Here is a 16,212-nt window from a genome sequence, read left to right on the forward strand (position 1 = left end):
CCCCTTTTCACTCCCTTCGCACCCACGCTCCCAAGCCCCTTGCCCTTTGGTAACTGCTATAGTCCATTCTTGGGTTCTGTGAGACTACTGCTGTCCTGTTGCTTCAGTTTTCCCTTTGTTCTCATACTCCACAGATGAGTGAAATCACATGATACTTGTTCTCAGCCTGGCTTATTTCACTGAGCATAATACCCTCCAGCTACATTCAGCATCATAGATATTTTAACATGCATTCTCAACAATATCTCAGGTTATCGTGATGCTTTAACTTCCTTCACAAAACAAAGCGTTCTTAAACTTTGATCATTCTCTTCCCCATTTATATGCTATTATTTTCTCGTATTTTTGTTCTAACTGTATCTTAAATCCCACCCATGAGGCATTGTTATTGTTTCATGTAGTCGTTCAAAGCACTTACCACATAGTCAACAATGTCTTTGTTCATTCCCTTTTGCTTTTCTATAATTTTTTTAAAAATTTTTAGTTAAGGTATTATTGATATGCACTCTTATCATTGTTTCACATGAAGAAACAATGTGATTACTACATTCACCCATATTATCGGGACCACCCCCTTACCTATTGCAGTCACTGTCCATCGGTGTAGTAAGATGCCACTGATTCACTGTTTGCCTCCTCAGCTGCACAGACACTTCCTATCTCTTTTTCTCCCTCTTTTTCTTCTGGTACCCCTATAATGCAAATGTAGTTCCATTTGGATTGGTCACACAGTTCTATTAATATTCTTTCATTCCTGGAGATCCTTTTATCTCTCTCTGCCTCAGTTTCTCTGTATTCCTGCTTAAGTAACCTCAGTGACCATCATTTTTAAATAATTTTTTAAATGCGTTTTTAATTCAAATGGATTTTGAAGATAACAGAAGAATAATCTGGAAAATACTACAGTGATCATCCCCTACAGGTGCTTAAAATTACTTAAACCAAGGTTACAAAAACAAATTTTTTTTAGAATCCAGGGATTACCATTAAATAAAAATTAATTTCATTGTTTGGATAACTCTACTCCTTTCTGCTAGACCTTTCCCATGTTATGAAATATTTCCATTATGCTAAAAAATAAAAAGCATGTGTCAAAGCAAAACAGCAGTAAATAAATACAAAAAAACGTTTAGCATGTGAAAAGCAGGAAAAAAACAAAGGCAATCTTTGTGCATAATGTTTACATGTCATGTACTTAGTGCAATTTATTGAAAATTTATTAACGCATAGACTTTATGTATGTAAAAGTAAATTTACACATGAAAGTGCTTCTTCTTGAGCATTCACTTTTATCACTTCCTCCCTTCTTATTTCAAGATTAATAAGGGAAATCATCCCAACAAAATGCCTTTAGTTAAGTGAGCCAGAATTTAAATACTGCCCTGATTCTTTCAGTTGTAAACTCATACAAGTACCACATGAGTAAAGTACTATTCCTGACTTTGAGGAGCTCACGGTACAGTGGAAGTAACTGATACAAACGACATACAGTCTTTTAACATTTTCTTTATCTATATGAGAAACCATAGCGTATTTTCACTTATCTCTAGGATAAAATTAAGTTTACATGCGTAATACCGAAATACACCTGTTAAAAAGGTCAGTTTAATGTTGTAAACTAAATATGGTTACTAGAAGTTCTCATTGCTTGGTAGATGTTGATATTTAATGCATACGTTGTATAATACATACATTTTTATTTTTATGACAGATACTTGAAATTGAAAATTTCACTGATACATAATTTAGAACAGGGTCTTGCAATTGGTACTTGGAATATTTGTCCTTCCAATTTTTCATAAAGAGACATACACTATGGATTCCTCCTACTGAAATAACAAAAACACATAAAATGTCTGTTTACTATTTCACATATTTTAATGATTTTGTGAATTTATAGTATTTTCTATTCACTCTTTCTCATCTCCTAAAATAGCTATTTTCCTGGCCTTCCATCTTCTGCATCTGTATTGCAATTAATACACTTTCTATGCTGAAAATATAGATCTTTTATCTTCAATTGAAATTGACAAAAAGATGCTTAAGAAAAACAAAAATAAGGATAGTTTCTATTAGGACCAGGAAACTATTTAAAGCCTCTTGGTCTGCATTGACACTTTCTTAGCTAGGTATTACCCCTGACTACTTCACCCCCCAAAATAATTCAGTTTACACACACACAAACACACACCTCATTTGTAGTTTTCAGTGTCCTTTATTCCTTGTAACACATTGGTTATAAACACATCCTTTATTCCTTATAACACAAAGTGATCCTCTGAACTTTTCTTCTTTAATTTTCTCCTTTGGGTTTAGATCTTTTCATTGATTTTTCTTTATTCTTTAAAAATTCCAGATATGTTAAAACTCCTGTGAAATCTCCTGACCTATTTGTAATATTTAAAGTTCAATCTTAGAGTGCAGAGAGAACTAAAGGCAGAATTCTTGTAATTCATGTTTAGCTTGGGAGAATCCAGGATTACGCTGCAAAATGCAAAATGAAAATTTTTGTTAAAAGGAATTTTAAGACAGTAGGAAAATTCACAAGTGGAAAATTAAATTTAGAGCAGTTGAATACTCCAGTAGAACTATACACTAGCTTACCCTGGGGGTGTGGGTGTGGAAGAGAATTAAAACAAAAAGCATAACTTTAGAGAGATGTGGCCGTTCTTTAAGTGTAAATAAAGGGTCAATGATAAAGAATCTCAGAACTGTAAAGAGGCTGAAAAGTCATCTTGTCCTAGCTCCTTATCTCAAGAGGAGAGGCTGAGGTAAAAAGGCAGATTCTTACCCAAAATCACACAATTAATAATTGCTAAGAATAAAGTCTCTGAAATCTTACTCCAGTGATCACGTTCCTCTTGTAGTATGTGTGTATAGGGGGCTCATAACTGCATATTCCAACAAACCATCAGGCCCTGTCTCTACCTTTCTACTTTTGAAGTTATTAACAAGAAAAAAAATCACCTTAAAATGTTTTCAAAACCAATAAAATACTCATAATTTGAACACATTGGCCAAAGCGCCTAAATTATGTCAGTTAAATTATCATTTTAAGTTATCTAACAAAATCCAGTTTGCCTTTTTCAAACTCCTAGCATGAACAAAGCCTAACTGCCTACTGTTTCAGACTATCATTTCTTCCTAATAAATTGCATAAAAAGCAATATGAAAAAGATTGTAAGTTTTAATTGAGAAAGTTTTATATATAATGTATATATAAAAATACACATGCATGCAAGAATATACACACACACACATAGAGTTAATTAACATTCTTGTTCATATTGGCTTACTAAAGAAACAGTTTATTCTCATTAGATTAGATTGCATAACCTTTTTTAAGTAGTGAGTTTTTAATTAAATAGATTTTCTTTATTTCACTGGGTGTCATCAAAAATTTAAAGTACTCCTTTGAACTACTGTTTCTCTTAAAAATTATGTAATGACCGTAGTTAATCAAATAATTTATACTTAAAAAGAAATAATACTTTTCTTTCATCTAAAATAATTTTAAAAAGGCTTTTAAATGTTTTAAGTTATTTCGTCGAATTGATATGATCTAGGCAAATCCAGTCATATCTGTTTTAATTTAGTGCACAATAAAATATATTGAGTTTTAAAATCATAATACCAAATATAGTTGCAAGATATTATAGATGAACCCTAAAATGAATTGCATTGCTTCAAAACGCAAAATGTAATTCACTTTCGTAAATATTTTTATACAGTATTTACTGACATCAACCATTTTTACCACGTCTCGGTATTTTTATTTTTCTGCTTTAATTTATTCCATTAAAATTTGATAAATTCAAGTTGTTTATGATAAAAGGTTAATGTTTTGCTCTTATATAAAAAACTTGGATAGTATTTAAAATATCTACACACACACACACACACATGCACGCACGCGCGCACACACACACACACACACACACACACACACGCGCGCGCGCGAGCGCGCCTAGGATTCTCCCTTAAAGAACACTTAAAATCCTTCTATACTGTTTGGTGCTTTACTCCTTATATTATATTGCATTTTCATTTGTTTTCTTCTGGATACCCTATATCAGGCTTAAGAAAGCAGTTTCTTTTTAACTTGCATAATTCCATGCTAACAAAATTTGTTAACTTGAATTTCATTTTAAAATTGTATATTCTGATACATGTTTTTGTCTGTTTTCTTAACTAGTGAAAAAAGCCATAGATTTTAAATCTAGAGGTTTAAATGGTTTCCAGGGAAAGACAGCAGCAACAAGTTTTCTGTCTGTGAGTGTACTCCTTTTTTTGTTACTTTCTCTCGTGCAAGAGTGAAGTTTGTGGTGTCTGTGTTGGTTGTGTGTGTTTTCTTAAAAATGTTCGTGTATTTACCAAATTAACTGCATTAATATCTATATAACATGCATGATTATTATTCAGTATTTTCTTGTATTTAAATGTGCACTGAGTTAATGGATTGATACAGAAAGCTCCCAAACTCAGATTGTTTCGACATATAAAAAACAACAGTAATAAACTTTTAATCTAGAGTGTTGGTAATATTTTAGTTTTATAACTCTAGGATGTGAGATAAAAAAGTGAGTAAAATTCCACAAATTGGTGGTTTCCTACAGGAATTTTTGTGTGAACATATCCAAATTTCAACCAGTATTTCTCTGAGGAAAATTTTAATAGCAACTTCTCATTTAGAGGAAAAAGGTATTCTTAATTTGACTTAATTTATCTGAACCCTTTAAATCAATAGCCTTTTATTAGTTGATTAATTTTTGATTTCTTTTGAAAATCTCACAAAATGGCTTGAAATACATATGTTTATGTATTGCCTCAATATACAATTTTGCCCAACATTCAGGGATTTATAGATCATCAGAAATTCATCCACGAATCTCAGATTAAGAATCACTAAATTAGAAAATTCATATATATTACCATGAATGGATATAGAATAAATTTATGAGAATTATGCATTTTTGTAGAGTAAGTCAATAGCACTTTGTAGAAATCCCCTGCCTTACTGCTCATACACATACAGATAATAATTTTGAGAGAAGCCATTCATGACATACATCTGACTTCTAAAATAGCATGTTGATAGAAAGTAAGTTTAGTTGTTGCAAATGATATGTTATTAGATTTTACAGGAATGTGTTTAGCATTGTTATTTTTAGTCAGTTCCAAATCATCTGATGAGATGAGCTTATACCTATTTAACAAAAATCGTTTTATCATAACTACATAAGGAAAGGATTATATGCTAACATTTATACATAAAAAAGTACATGAAAGAAATTGAGAAGTTACATCAATTATCAAGAAACAGACCTGGAGCATGTATATTAACAAATCTTATAAAGAATAATTAATTTTAAAATGTGATACTTACGTTTTGGTATATTCTGAGAGTACTAAACTAAAATCAGCAGTTGTCAATAGGAAATTGTTGGTCAAATACAGTTACCTGTTTGGATAGCACTTGAACAGTTAATATCAAAGTACATAATTGTAAATTAAGATTTCTTGTTATGCTTTGGTGGTTAAAACATAGTTTCAAATTGATAATGACAGTTTTTAGGGAATGCTACAGTATGTTTCACATATATTAATAATTTGATTAGTTATTTTATTTTGAAAGACATTTTTCTTATAATAGAAAATAGAAACAAAAAGCCATATGAAATTATTTGGACACATCATATTTCATCATGTCAACAAGAAATAAAAATATTTGCAGACTTAAACATTAGGGTTACTACCTTTATTTTCTAATATTTTGTCTAATATAGTTATTTTTGAATTCTAAGTAGAATTAGAAGCTGCTACTGTTTCACCCTTTTCTTATTTTGGCTACTCAAATGTTATTTTATATGGTACATGCTTCAAACGTTCAGATGCCCAGAGAAATTCAGTCTGTTTATATACAACTATCTAAGATTTATCATAGCACTAAGATACATGCAACTCTCTATACTTGGCACATTGCCTTAGTGCAAATATATGTTATTTTCATTGTTTATGTACAGGAGTTGTGCAGCTCAATAAAAAAAGGAAATTTAGACAACAGTGTGTCTGGGTGTGGAGAGGGAAACCTGACATTTTAAAATACAAATATTTTATTTTTAAATCTTTTATGTTTGCTTTAAAATTGTCAGGACAAAAATTAATGAGACAATAAAAGTCATAAAGCCAAACTGTAAATTTACTTCATAATTTTAAAACAAATTTTGCACTCATATTTTATGTAAGAGATAAAAATGCTTTTCATCTTGTTTTATTTTTGAATGTAATATCCCCACTTCAACCTAAGCAAATTATATAGGCCGATTTTTTATAGTCAAGGATAATAAACCAAAAGCATTTTAAATTTTATATTCCTCCAATTTTTTTCTCAAGTATTTATTCACTAGTTTCAAAAATATATTCTTTATGGTTGTTTATAGAAAAGGGTTACATTGTTTTAATTATGTCAGTATTATATACCTATTACCAAGTAAGTATTCAGTTTTTATCTCTTTGAAATAATTTAACACAGAACCAGTTTTAGAAGGAGACAATTGTTATCTCACATCCACCTTTCAAATGTAAAGAAATAAACGCAGCTCATCTTCTTTGAAAAAATGATCAATTCTATTATCAGAATTGCCAGAAATTAACATAAGCATAGATGATATACAGCACACACATTGTTAAAGCATGTCTTCCCGCAACAGCAATTTTACAGTTTAACTAAGAAACATTAATAAGAGATTCAGGACGTTGCAGTAGTGTCCCTGGAGAGCGTTTGGCTGTTTAAATGGCTAATTCAGATTATTTTTCCAACTTTCATCCCTGAATTCTAAATAGCCTGTATTCATCCCACCTTATTCTACATAAAGGCATAAGTTTTCCAAGAAAGGAAAAAAATTAGGTTTTTTAATTTTAAAAATGAAAAGAATATTTTATATTTAAAATGTTGAATTTAGTGAACTAGTAAACTTGCCAAGTTTTCTACTAGACTCTTCTTGAATATAAAGATGGAATTATAAAAAAAAATGAGCTTCCCATTATGTATTTTTTATTTCATCTTCTTCAAATTCATACTTCCATTCATTCATTATTATCCATTCATTTCACAATTCCGTTTGAGCTACATCTCCATGGGAGCACCGTGCTAAACTAAGCAGGTAAAAGAGTAAATAAAACACAATCTCAGCCTGCAAGATTCCAGCATTTTATTGGGAAGCAAAACAAACAAGGCAACTCTGTGAAGAATATAAAGTTAGTATAAAGTAACATTCTGTCAACATCCATGATGTTTGAATTCAAGACCAAAAGTCTTTTATTTTATAAGGTGGAATAAATTTTTTAAATGCACTATTAAAAAATCAAAGAAAGGTAGCTGGATGAGGTAACAGGGATGTGACTTTTGGTCAGAATCTACTCACTTTTATTTTTAGAATAGATTGTATGCTGTGTAAAGCTAGAAGCCTCAGAAAACTTGCTAATAATAACAAAATTATATTTTGAGGTTGAGTATTTATATAGCCAGTATATTTAAGCTGGAACACCCGAAAATATGGTAAATTTATTAAGGTTATGGTAACATATTTGAACAGACACATGTAATAAAGATACTGCACCTCAATGATGTTAGAAAGGACAATTCATTTAATTTTTAAAATCCAATACGTACTGCCCTCCTCTGTTTTTCTCACAGATACGTGGGGAAAATGACTAATAGTGAATGAGTAAATAATAATGATGATGATGATAAAATATCCTGAAATGTTAGAGCAAAAAAGGGTATTCAAGAGGCAGCATCTTGTCCAGGCAATTAAACTTTTAAAGAGTACTCCTGTTCTTACCTCTCTGTAAGTTAAATTAAACATTTTTTAAATAAAAGTGATAAATCTAGCCATTTGCTTGAATGATGTTATGGAGTGAGAGCAGCTGATTGAATGAATACTAACTTCATTTGTATGTCTTGACATCACTTGCTGTGGGCAGTTATGAAATATCTGAATGTTAGAAAAATAAGAGATTATATGCACTTTGTTCTTTATTTTTATTTTAAATGTTTTCAATTAAGGAACATTAAGTGCACATATATAGATACTATCCTGTTATCTTTACATTTCAACTTGGGAGGTCTTTCCTCTCTTGTAGATGTCCATAAGCAGTGGTTTAAAGGACATGTACAAATAGACGAAAGTAATGTCGCGATTAGAATTGTAAGAACTGGGATTAAGTAAATGAAAATGGTGGACATTGTGAATGTGCTCTATATTTTAAGACAAAACGTTTGGAAAAGAGAATTAACTAGTGATGCTCTTTTCCCTGGCTGAATTTTCTGGACAGGATGTAAGGCTCAGGGGTTAAGAGTAGAATTTCTTGAACCAGGCTGCCCAAGGTTTAAACCTAGACTAAGGCACTAACTAGCAATATGACTTTGGAAGCACTTTTTAACCTCTCTAGTCCTCAGTCTTCTCACCTATAGGAAATGTGTAATAATAATAGCTACTTTAAGATTGTTGTGAAGATTATAAATGGGTACATGTTAAGGATGTAGAATAGTTCCTGACACATAGTACTACATAAGTGTATGCTATTATTGAAATTCATATTAACCTTAGCTTGATTTTTGAGGCTCTGATAAAATGGAAAAAATGAAATTTTATTATTTTCATTTTCTACTATATTGAAGGACCACCTTTATCTTAACCTATAATCTGTGGTATAGACTATAATAAAGTAGGTAAGCCTAGGTCATGCCATTGTTCCTTATCTCTATCCTATGTAAAAAAGCCACATTTTAATAACATTCACCACAATATTTTAAAAAATCTATTTAAAATAGTAAAAAAGTGCCTCCCATAGTAAATACCCAATTCATTGAAAACAGTATACCAGATATTGTTGTTTCTCAAACAACTAGGACGTATTTGCCAAGAAATCATTAACCCCTATCTATGCGTGTGGGCATATTAAAATATTTATAAGTTTTCCCTTTATCAAATATATCTCTTTGTATATATGAGCAAGGCATGTGCAACTATTAATTTATAACACAAACTAATTTAAAAATTAAATATAAAACTGTCCATTTTATGTAAAAAGAGCGATTTGAATAACCTGGGAAAATGAGAGATCATATTTTACAAAAAGTGGAACTTGAGCTGAGTCTTGAAAATTAGGTGCCATTTTGACAGCTAAAGGGGAAGAAAGAGAAACCCTGGAAGCATGGAGAAAATAAAGCAAGCCCGGAATGAGCATGGCAGCCCATGAAAATGCAGAAAGATGAAGAATCCTGCAGACTTCAGTAATAAGTGTATCTTGGTGGCTAGTAGAAAAGATAATTGTTATACTATAAATGCTAGTAGAAAAGATAATTGTTATACTATAAATCTAGAATTATATGAGATTTGAACAGTAGTAAAAATACTGTTTGAGGAAGTTTAGTTCTCCTTTAGTTCTCAAGATGGATTGGAGGTGAACGATGAAAGAGTCAAAAAAGCATCAGTAATGAGGTTATACCTAAGCTTCCCAATGCGATAACACTGGGAAATTTGGTGGGATTATCTAGAAGTTCATTAAAGGAAGAAGAAAGGAGCTTAACAAAAGATGACAAAAACATAGATGGAAAGTTATTAGCAAAGATGTGATTTTTCAAGACTTAAGGGAAATATAAAATAAGTAGAACTGTGGGTCAAGTCCTTCGAATTTGTCCACTCTGTGTCATAACAGCCAAAGGAAGAGAGTGCACAAGATACAAACAAGCACACAAAAAACAGAATGGTAAAGAGGAACTAAATAGCAAGTCGGCAGACCAAAGAAGAAAAGTTGTCACTTGTTTTGTACGGATCGGTGAATATGTAATAAAGTTAGCAATTAAAGTATTGCTGGCAATACTTAGGAAAGTTGTTTTTATAGAATGAGGGGCATAAATACAAAGTTTCATGTCCAAATGAAAATATGACAACTTTACCAGGGCCATGCCTCCTGGGCCATCTGCTGGTAGTTCTGTTGCTATGTGACAAATACCGACCAATCTGAACTAAATGATGCTGGGATACAGTGGTTATCAATGTTGATTTACATTAGAATAACCTTAGGATTATTAACTAACAAAACAAACATATTTAAAAAAGAAACCCTGATGTCCTGTGTCCCACCCTAGCATAATTGCATTAGAATATCTGTGGTAGAAGTAGGCCTCTTTGCTCTTTAAGGAAAACTCCTCAAGTGATTCTAATCCACAGTGTAGGACACGAAGCATTGCAATATTTATTTATTTCATCCTCTACAGTCTCCACTCAGGTATATTTGTTTCTTAAGAGTAGAAGAGTTGATGAGGAGCAAAATAGAATTATTCTCCAGTTCACTGTTACATTGAAGTTATGAAACAGTATCACTCGGATATTTCAAAACTATCTGGTTTAATAATCTTCCCACTAAAAAAACTGACCTTGAGGATTTCGTTTTCCACTGTGCTCACATTCATGGAAAAAATAAATCTTTCATCAACTGTGTATTCTGAAAAAATTGCGGAAAACATGTACAATGGCTAAGCAAAACATTGTTATGGAAATTGTAAAGTCATTATTTTGCTTTTCAGTATTATATCATAATTCAATGGAATATTAGTCATTTGCACCATAGTTTTACTTTGACAGTAGCAGACCAAGGTGTTCTACTATATACTAGATGAGAAGTGCTAATAATTTTAAACTGTTTCCATAGAGTCTTATTTTTCTACTGCAACTTAAAACTAACAGGTGCCCAAATGACACTGTTGTAACTGTTGGTGACTTCTGTACTGCTAGTAATTAATAGAAACTCTGGTACTGATACTCTGGGAACACGTTTCCCAAGATTTCATAGTTTACATAGTAATAAAATAAGGCGTTACTTGTTTATGTGTTAATAGAATAGCATGTAATTTCATGTGAACATCAAATTTATTTTCCTATAGTCCACAAATAGAAAAAATGTTTTGTCTTCATTTTTAGGTAGCAAAATTATATTTTAACTGTGTATAAACTAATGATTATAATAAAAATATACAAGAATATATTTTATGTAAATTTTTAAATTAATGTTATCCCTAATTTTCTAACAGCATGTTTTGTTCCTGTCTTTTTGTTTCCTGTTGTTACAGTAAACGAGGGTGGTATTAAAACAGCTCCCAATTTATGCCCAGATCCAGGAGAACCAGAAAATGGGAAGAGAGTTGGATCAGATTTTAGGTAATATTTTAAATTGTTTATTTTATTCTTTATTTTCTTAAAGTGTAGTTTAAATTTTTAAAATCACCAGCAATATGAAGATGAAGACCTGGTTATGTAAAACTGTGGCAGATAGATTCCATCGATGTTACTGTTAATAGTAGTTCATTATTTTAAAGTGTCTGATTAAATATCTGTGTTTTTAGCAGTGATATTTTGTAGACTACAATGTGGCAAGCAATTTACTAAGTGGTATTTTTACATGTCTTCCTTATTTATTATGAAATCCTATATGGTATTTATTACATTATATTGACATACAAAAAAGAAAACTGAAGGATTTACACAGGTAATAATTTGATGGAACTGGAATTTGAAGTCATTACTTGTCATTCCAAAATCTGACTTTTAAACACTCTATTACATTATACATTCTAATCATAATGCCTGCTTTCTCCATCTCCCTTTTCCCTGCATTTCAAACAGTCCACCCCAGTTCTTTTCAGTTTTGTAACTGCCAGCACATTCTTGTGTTCTGTGAGTCTGCTGACGTTTTTCTCCTTCAGGTTTTTCTCTCTTCTTATACTCCCCAGACAATTGAAATAATTTGATACTCATCTTTGTCTGTCTGGCTTATTTCACTGAGAATTATACCCTCTAGCCCCATGCATGTTGTTGAAAGCGGTAAAATTTTTCTTCTTCTTATGTCTGAGCAATGTTCTATTGTGTATATGTACCACATTTTGTTTAACTATTCATCTCCTGATGGACACGTAAGTTGGCTATTGCGAATAGTGCAGTGATAAACATAGGGGTGCATAGGTCTTTTCCAAACTAGGTTGCTGCATTCTTTTTTTTTTGTACTCCTTTATTCTTTATTATGGTATCATTAATTTTTATCTATTTTTATTTTTTATGTATATTTTGTTATTATTAATCTACTATTCCACGGAGAACACCCCCCTTGACCACCCCCCTTGACCAACCTCCTCCCAGATACTCCATTGCACTCTCTGTCCATCAGCGTGTTAAGATACTGTGGAATGACCACTAGTCTTCTCTGTGCTATACAGCCTACCCTGTGCTCCCCCATATTACACATGCTAAACAATGTCCCCTTCCCTTATCCCTCCATTCCCACCCTTCCACCGCAGTCCCTTTTGCTTTGATTACTGTTAGTCCATTCTTGGATTCTGTGCGGCTGCAGCTCTTTTGCTCCTTCAGTTTTTCCTTTGTTGTTTCTGTCCCCAGGTGGGTGAAATCTTCCCTATATATATGTGTGTGTGTGTGTATATGTATATATATCTATACACACATATATATACCCATATATATATATATGTTGGCCAGAACCACTAATGTTTGCTTAGATGATGCAGCTTGCCATGGCTGGGCAGTCCCCACCATCTGTGAGTGGACTTTGCAATAGCCGCACTGTTGCCTGGAGATCCCATGACATCACAATGGTGCCTATTACCTAGGGACAGAGTATCAATGGTGATTGGAGCAGGTTCCCTCTTCAGAGCTTGGTGCCCTATCGTTGGGTATGATTTCAGTGAGGTGCGTGCCGGCCACCTTGACAGCATCAGGAATATGGAAACCATATCCAAGGTACTGTGTGTTTCTTTTAATTTTGGCATCAATACTAAACACTTACATGAGGAACATTATGGTTACTAGACTCTTCCCATTATCCAGTCCCCACCACATACCCTATGAGAGTCACTGTCTTTCATCCCAGTAATATGCTGTAGAATCACAACTGGTCTTTGTGTCATACTGCCTACTCCACACTCCCCTCCCCGCCCACATTTTGTGTGCTACTCCAATGCTCAGTTTTCCCTCCTACCCGTCCTTACCACCCATCCTCCACAGTCACTTTCCCTTTGGAAACTGTTACACCATTCTTAGGTTTGTCGAGACTGCTTCTGTCTTGTCCTTCAGTTTTTACTGTGTTTTAAGACCCCACAGGAGAGTGAAATCATTTCATGCATTTCTCTCTCTCTGTCTGCCTAATCTCACTGAGCATAATACGCTCTAGGTTCATCCGTGTTTTTGTAAATGGTAGCATTTGTTTTCTACTTGTGGCTTAGTAATATTCCATTGCATGGATGTACCACATCTTCTTTATCCATGAGTCTAATTCTGGACACATTGGTTCTTTCCATTTCTTTTCTACACTAAATAGTGCTGTGATAAATACAGGGGTGCGTATGTCTTTTTCAAACAGGGTTGCTGCATTGTTTATTTGTTTATTTAATTTGGTATCTTTGACCTACAAATGCTAGAGCAAATTATGTGTACTAGACTGCCCATCACCACGTTCACGCCACATACCCCATTGCCGTCAACGTTCATCAGCGTACTATGAAGCTGTTCTGTCAGTACTTGTCTTCTCTGTGTTGTACAACCATCACCATGCCGCCCAGCATTATACATGCTAATCATAATGCCCCCTGTCTTCCCTGCCCTTTGTCTCTCCATCCCCGCCATTACACCCCAGTCCCTTTCCCTTTTGTAACTATAAGTGCATTCTTGGGTTTTGTGAGTCTACTACTGTTTTCCTTTTTCGGTTTATTCTCTGTTTTTATACTCCCCATATCAGTGAAATCATTTGGTACTCTTCTTCACTGCCTGGCTAATTTTACTGAGCATAATACTCTACCTCCTCCATCCATGTTGTTGGAAATGGTAGTGTTTACTTTGTCCTTATGGCTGAGTAATATTCTATTGTGTTTGTGTACCACATTTTATCTGTTCATCTCCTGATACGGGCACTTATGTTGGCTTTTGTGAATAGTGCTGTTAAAAACAAAGTGGTGCATAGGTCTCTTCCAAACTGGGTTGCTGCAGTTGTTTCTTTTTACTTATTTATTCTATATTTTGTTATCACTAATTTGTTTTCTATTTTCACTTGTTTATTCATTTTTTTTATTATTAATATATTCCACGAGGAACACCATGGTTACTACACTCTCCCCATCACCGTGTGTCCACCAGATTACTCTTTGCCCTCACAGTCCAACAGCGTGTTAAGATGCTGTGAATGACTACTAGTCTTCTCTGTGTTGAACAGCCTTCTCTGTGCCCCGCCGCCCACATTATACATGCTAAGCAATGCCCACAGTGTTTCACCTTCTCTAATCCCTCCATTCCCACCCGTCCACCCCAGTCCGTTACACTGTGGTTACTGTTAGTCCATTCTTGTGTTCTGTGAGGCTGCTGCTCTTTTGCTCCTTCAGTTTACTCTTTGTTGTTGTAGTCCCCAGATGAGAGAAATCTTTGATATGTGTATATCTATATGTATATGTATGTATATATGCACGTGTGTGTGTGTGTGTATATATATATATATATATATATATATATATATACACATATATGCATTCATATATGTAGGCTAGAACCACTACTGTTTGCTAAGATGATGCTTCTTGCGACGGCTTGGAAATGCCTACCATCTGGGGGTGGGCTTTGCAAGAGAAGCACTGTTGCCTGAAGATTCCATGACATCACGACATTCCATGCCATCACAGTGGTGCCTCTTTCCTAGGGACAGAGTGTCCATGGTGATTGGAACAGGTTCCCTGTTCACAGCTTGGTGCCCTAGCCGGGGGTTTGATTTCAGTGAAGTCTGCGCCGACCGCCTTGACAGCATCAGGAACCTAGGAACGATATCCAAGATGCTGTGTGTTTCCTTTAATTTTGGTGTCAGTACTAAACAGTTACATGAGGATCATTACGGTTACTAGACTCCCCCCATTATCAAGTCCCCACCACATACCCCATGAGAGTCACTGTCTTTCCTCCCAGTAATATGCTCTAGTGTCTCTAATGGTCTTTGTGTTTTACTGCCTTCCCTGTGCTCCCCTCCCAGCCCACATTATGTGTGCTACTTGTAATGCCCAGTTTTTCCGCCTTATCCCTCCCTTCCCAACCATCCTCCACAGTCACTTTCCCTTTAGTAACCGTTAGTCCATTCTTATTAGCTTTGGCAAGGCTGCTTCTGTCTTGTTCCTGCAGTTTTTTCTTTGTTGTGATACTCCACAGGAGAGTGAAATCATTTGGTGCATTTCTCTCACTGTCTGGCTAATGTCCCTGAGCATAATACCCCCTAGCTTCATCCATGTTGTTGTAAATTGCAGGATTTGTATTCTCCTGATGGCTTAATAATATTCCATTGTGTATATGTTCCACATCTTCTTTATCCCTGTGTCTAACTATGGACACATCGGTTCTTTCCATTTCTTTTCTTCTCTAAATAGTGCTGTGATAAACATAGGGGTGCATATGTCTTTTTCAACTGGGTTGCACTCTTTTTTTTCCTATTTATTCATTTATTATTTATTGGTATCTACATAGATATGTATATATATATATATATATATACACACATATATTTTTGGTATCTACTTTTCCACGATTAATATTATGGTTACTAAACTCCCCCCATAACCAAATTTCCCCCAGATACCCCATTGCCCTCACTGTCCATGAGCGTGGGAAGATGCTGTGTCATTACTACTAGTCTTCCTTGTGTTTTGCAGTCTTCCCGGTGCCGCATACACACTAAAAATTGCTCCCTTCCTTTCCCCTTCTTTTATCCCTGGGAAGGCTGGGAATGGAAGGATAAGAGAAGGGGAAAGAAAGGGGGACATTTTTAGTGTGTATAATGTGGTGGGGGCGGGGGGGCACAGATTTCCCAGCCTTCCACCCCAGTCCCTTTCCATTTGTTTACTCTTAGTCCATTCTTGGGTACTGTGATCCTGCTGTGCCTATGCTCATTCAGTTTTTTCTTTGTTCTTGTAGTCCACAGGTGAGAGATATCATTTGATATATATATATATATATATGTGTGTGTGTCTATATGTATGTATATATACACATATATGTATATGTAGGCCACATCTACTAATGTTTGGTAAGGTGATACAGCTTGAACAGCTGTGCAGTGTCCGCCATCTGGGGCTGGACTTTACAAGAGCAGCACGGTTGCCTGGAGATACTG

General features: G+C 34.1%; 1 protein-coding gene across 1 annotated transcript in view; it reads right to left on the reverse strand.

The window, feature by feature from the left end:
• The window catches only part of LOC140847594 (uncharacterized), a 31,043-nt gene extending 30,598 nt beyond the window's left edge, over window positions 1-445 (reverse strand). Inside the window, exon 1 of the mRNA XM_073228281.1 lies at window positions 419-445. Within this exon, the coding sequence (XP_073084382.1) occupies window positions 419-445 (27 nt within the window). The remainder of the gene's footprint in view (window positions 1-418) is intronic.
• Between the last annotated feature and the right edge of the window lie 15,767 nt (window positions 446-16,212).

This window comes from Manis javanica, unplaced genomic scaffold (assembly GCF_040802235.1).
Source record: "Manis javanica isolate MJ-LG unplaced genomic scaffold, MJ_LKY HiC_scaffold_23, whole genome shotgun sequence".
Lineage (NCBI taxonomy): Eukaryota > Metazoa > Chordata > Mammalia > Pholidota > Manidae > Manis > Manis javanica.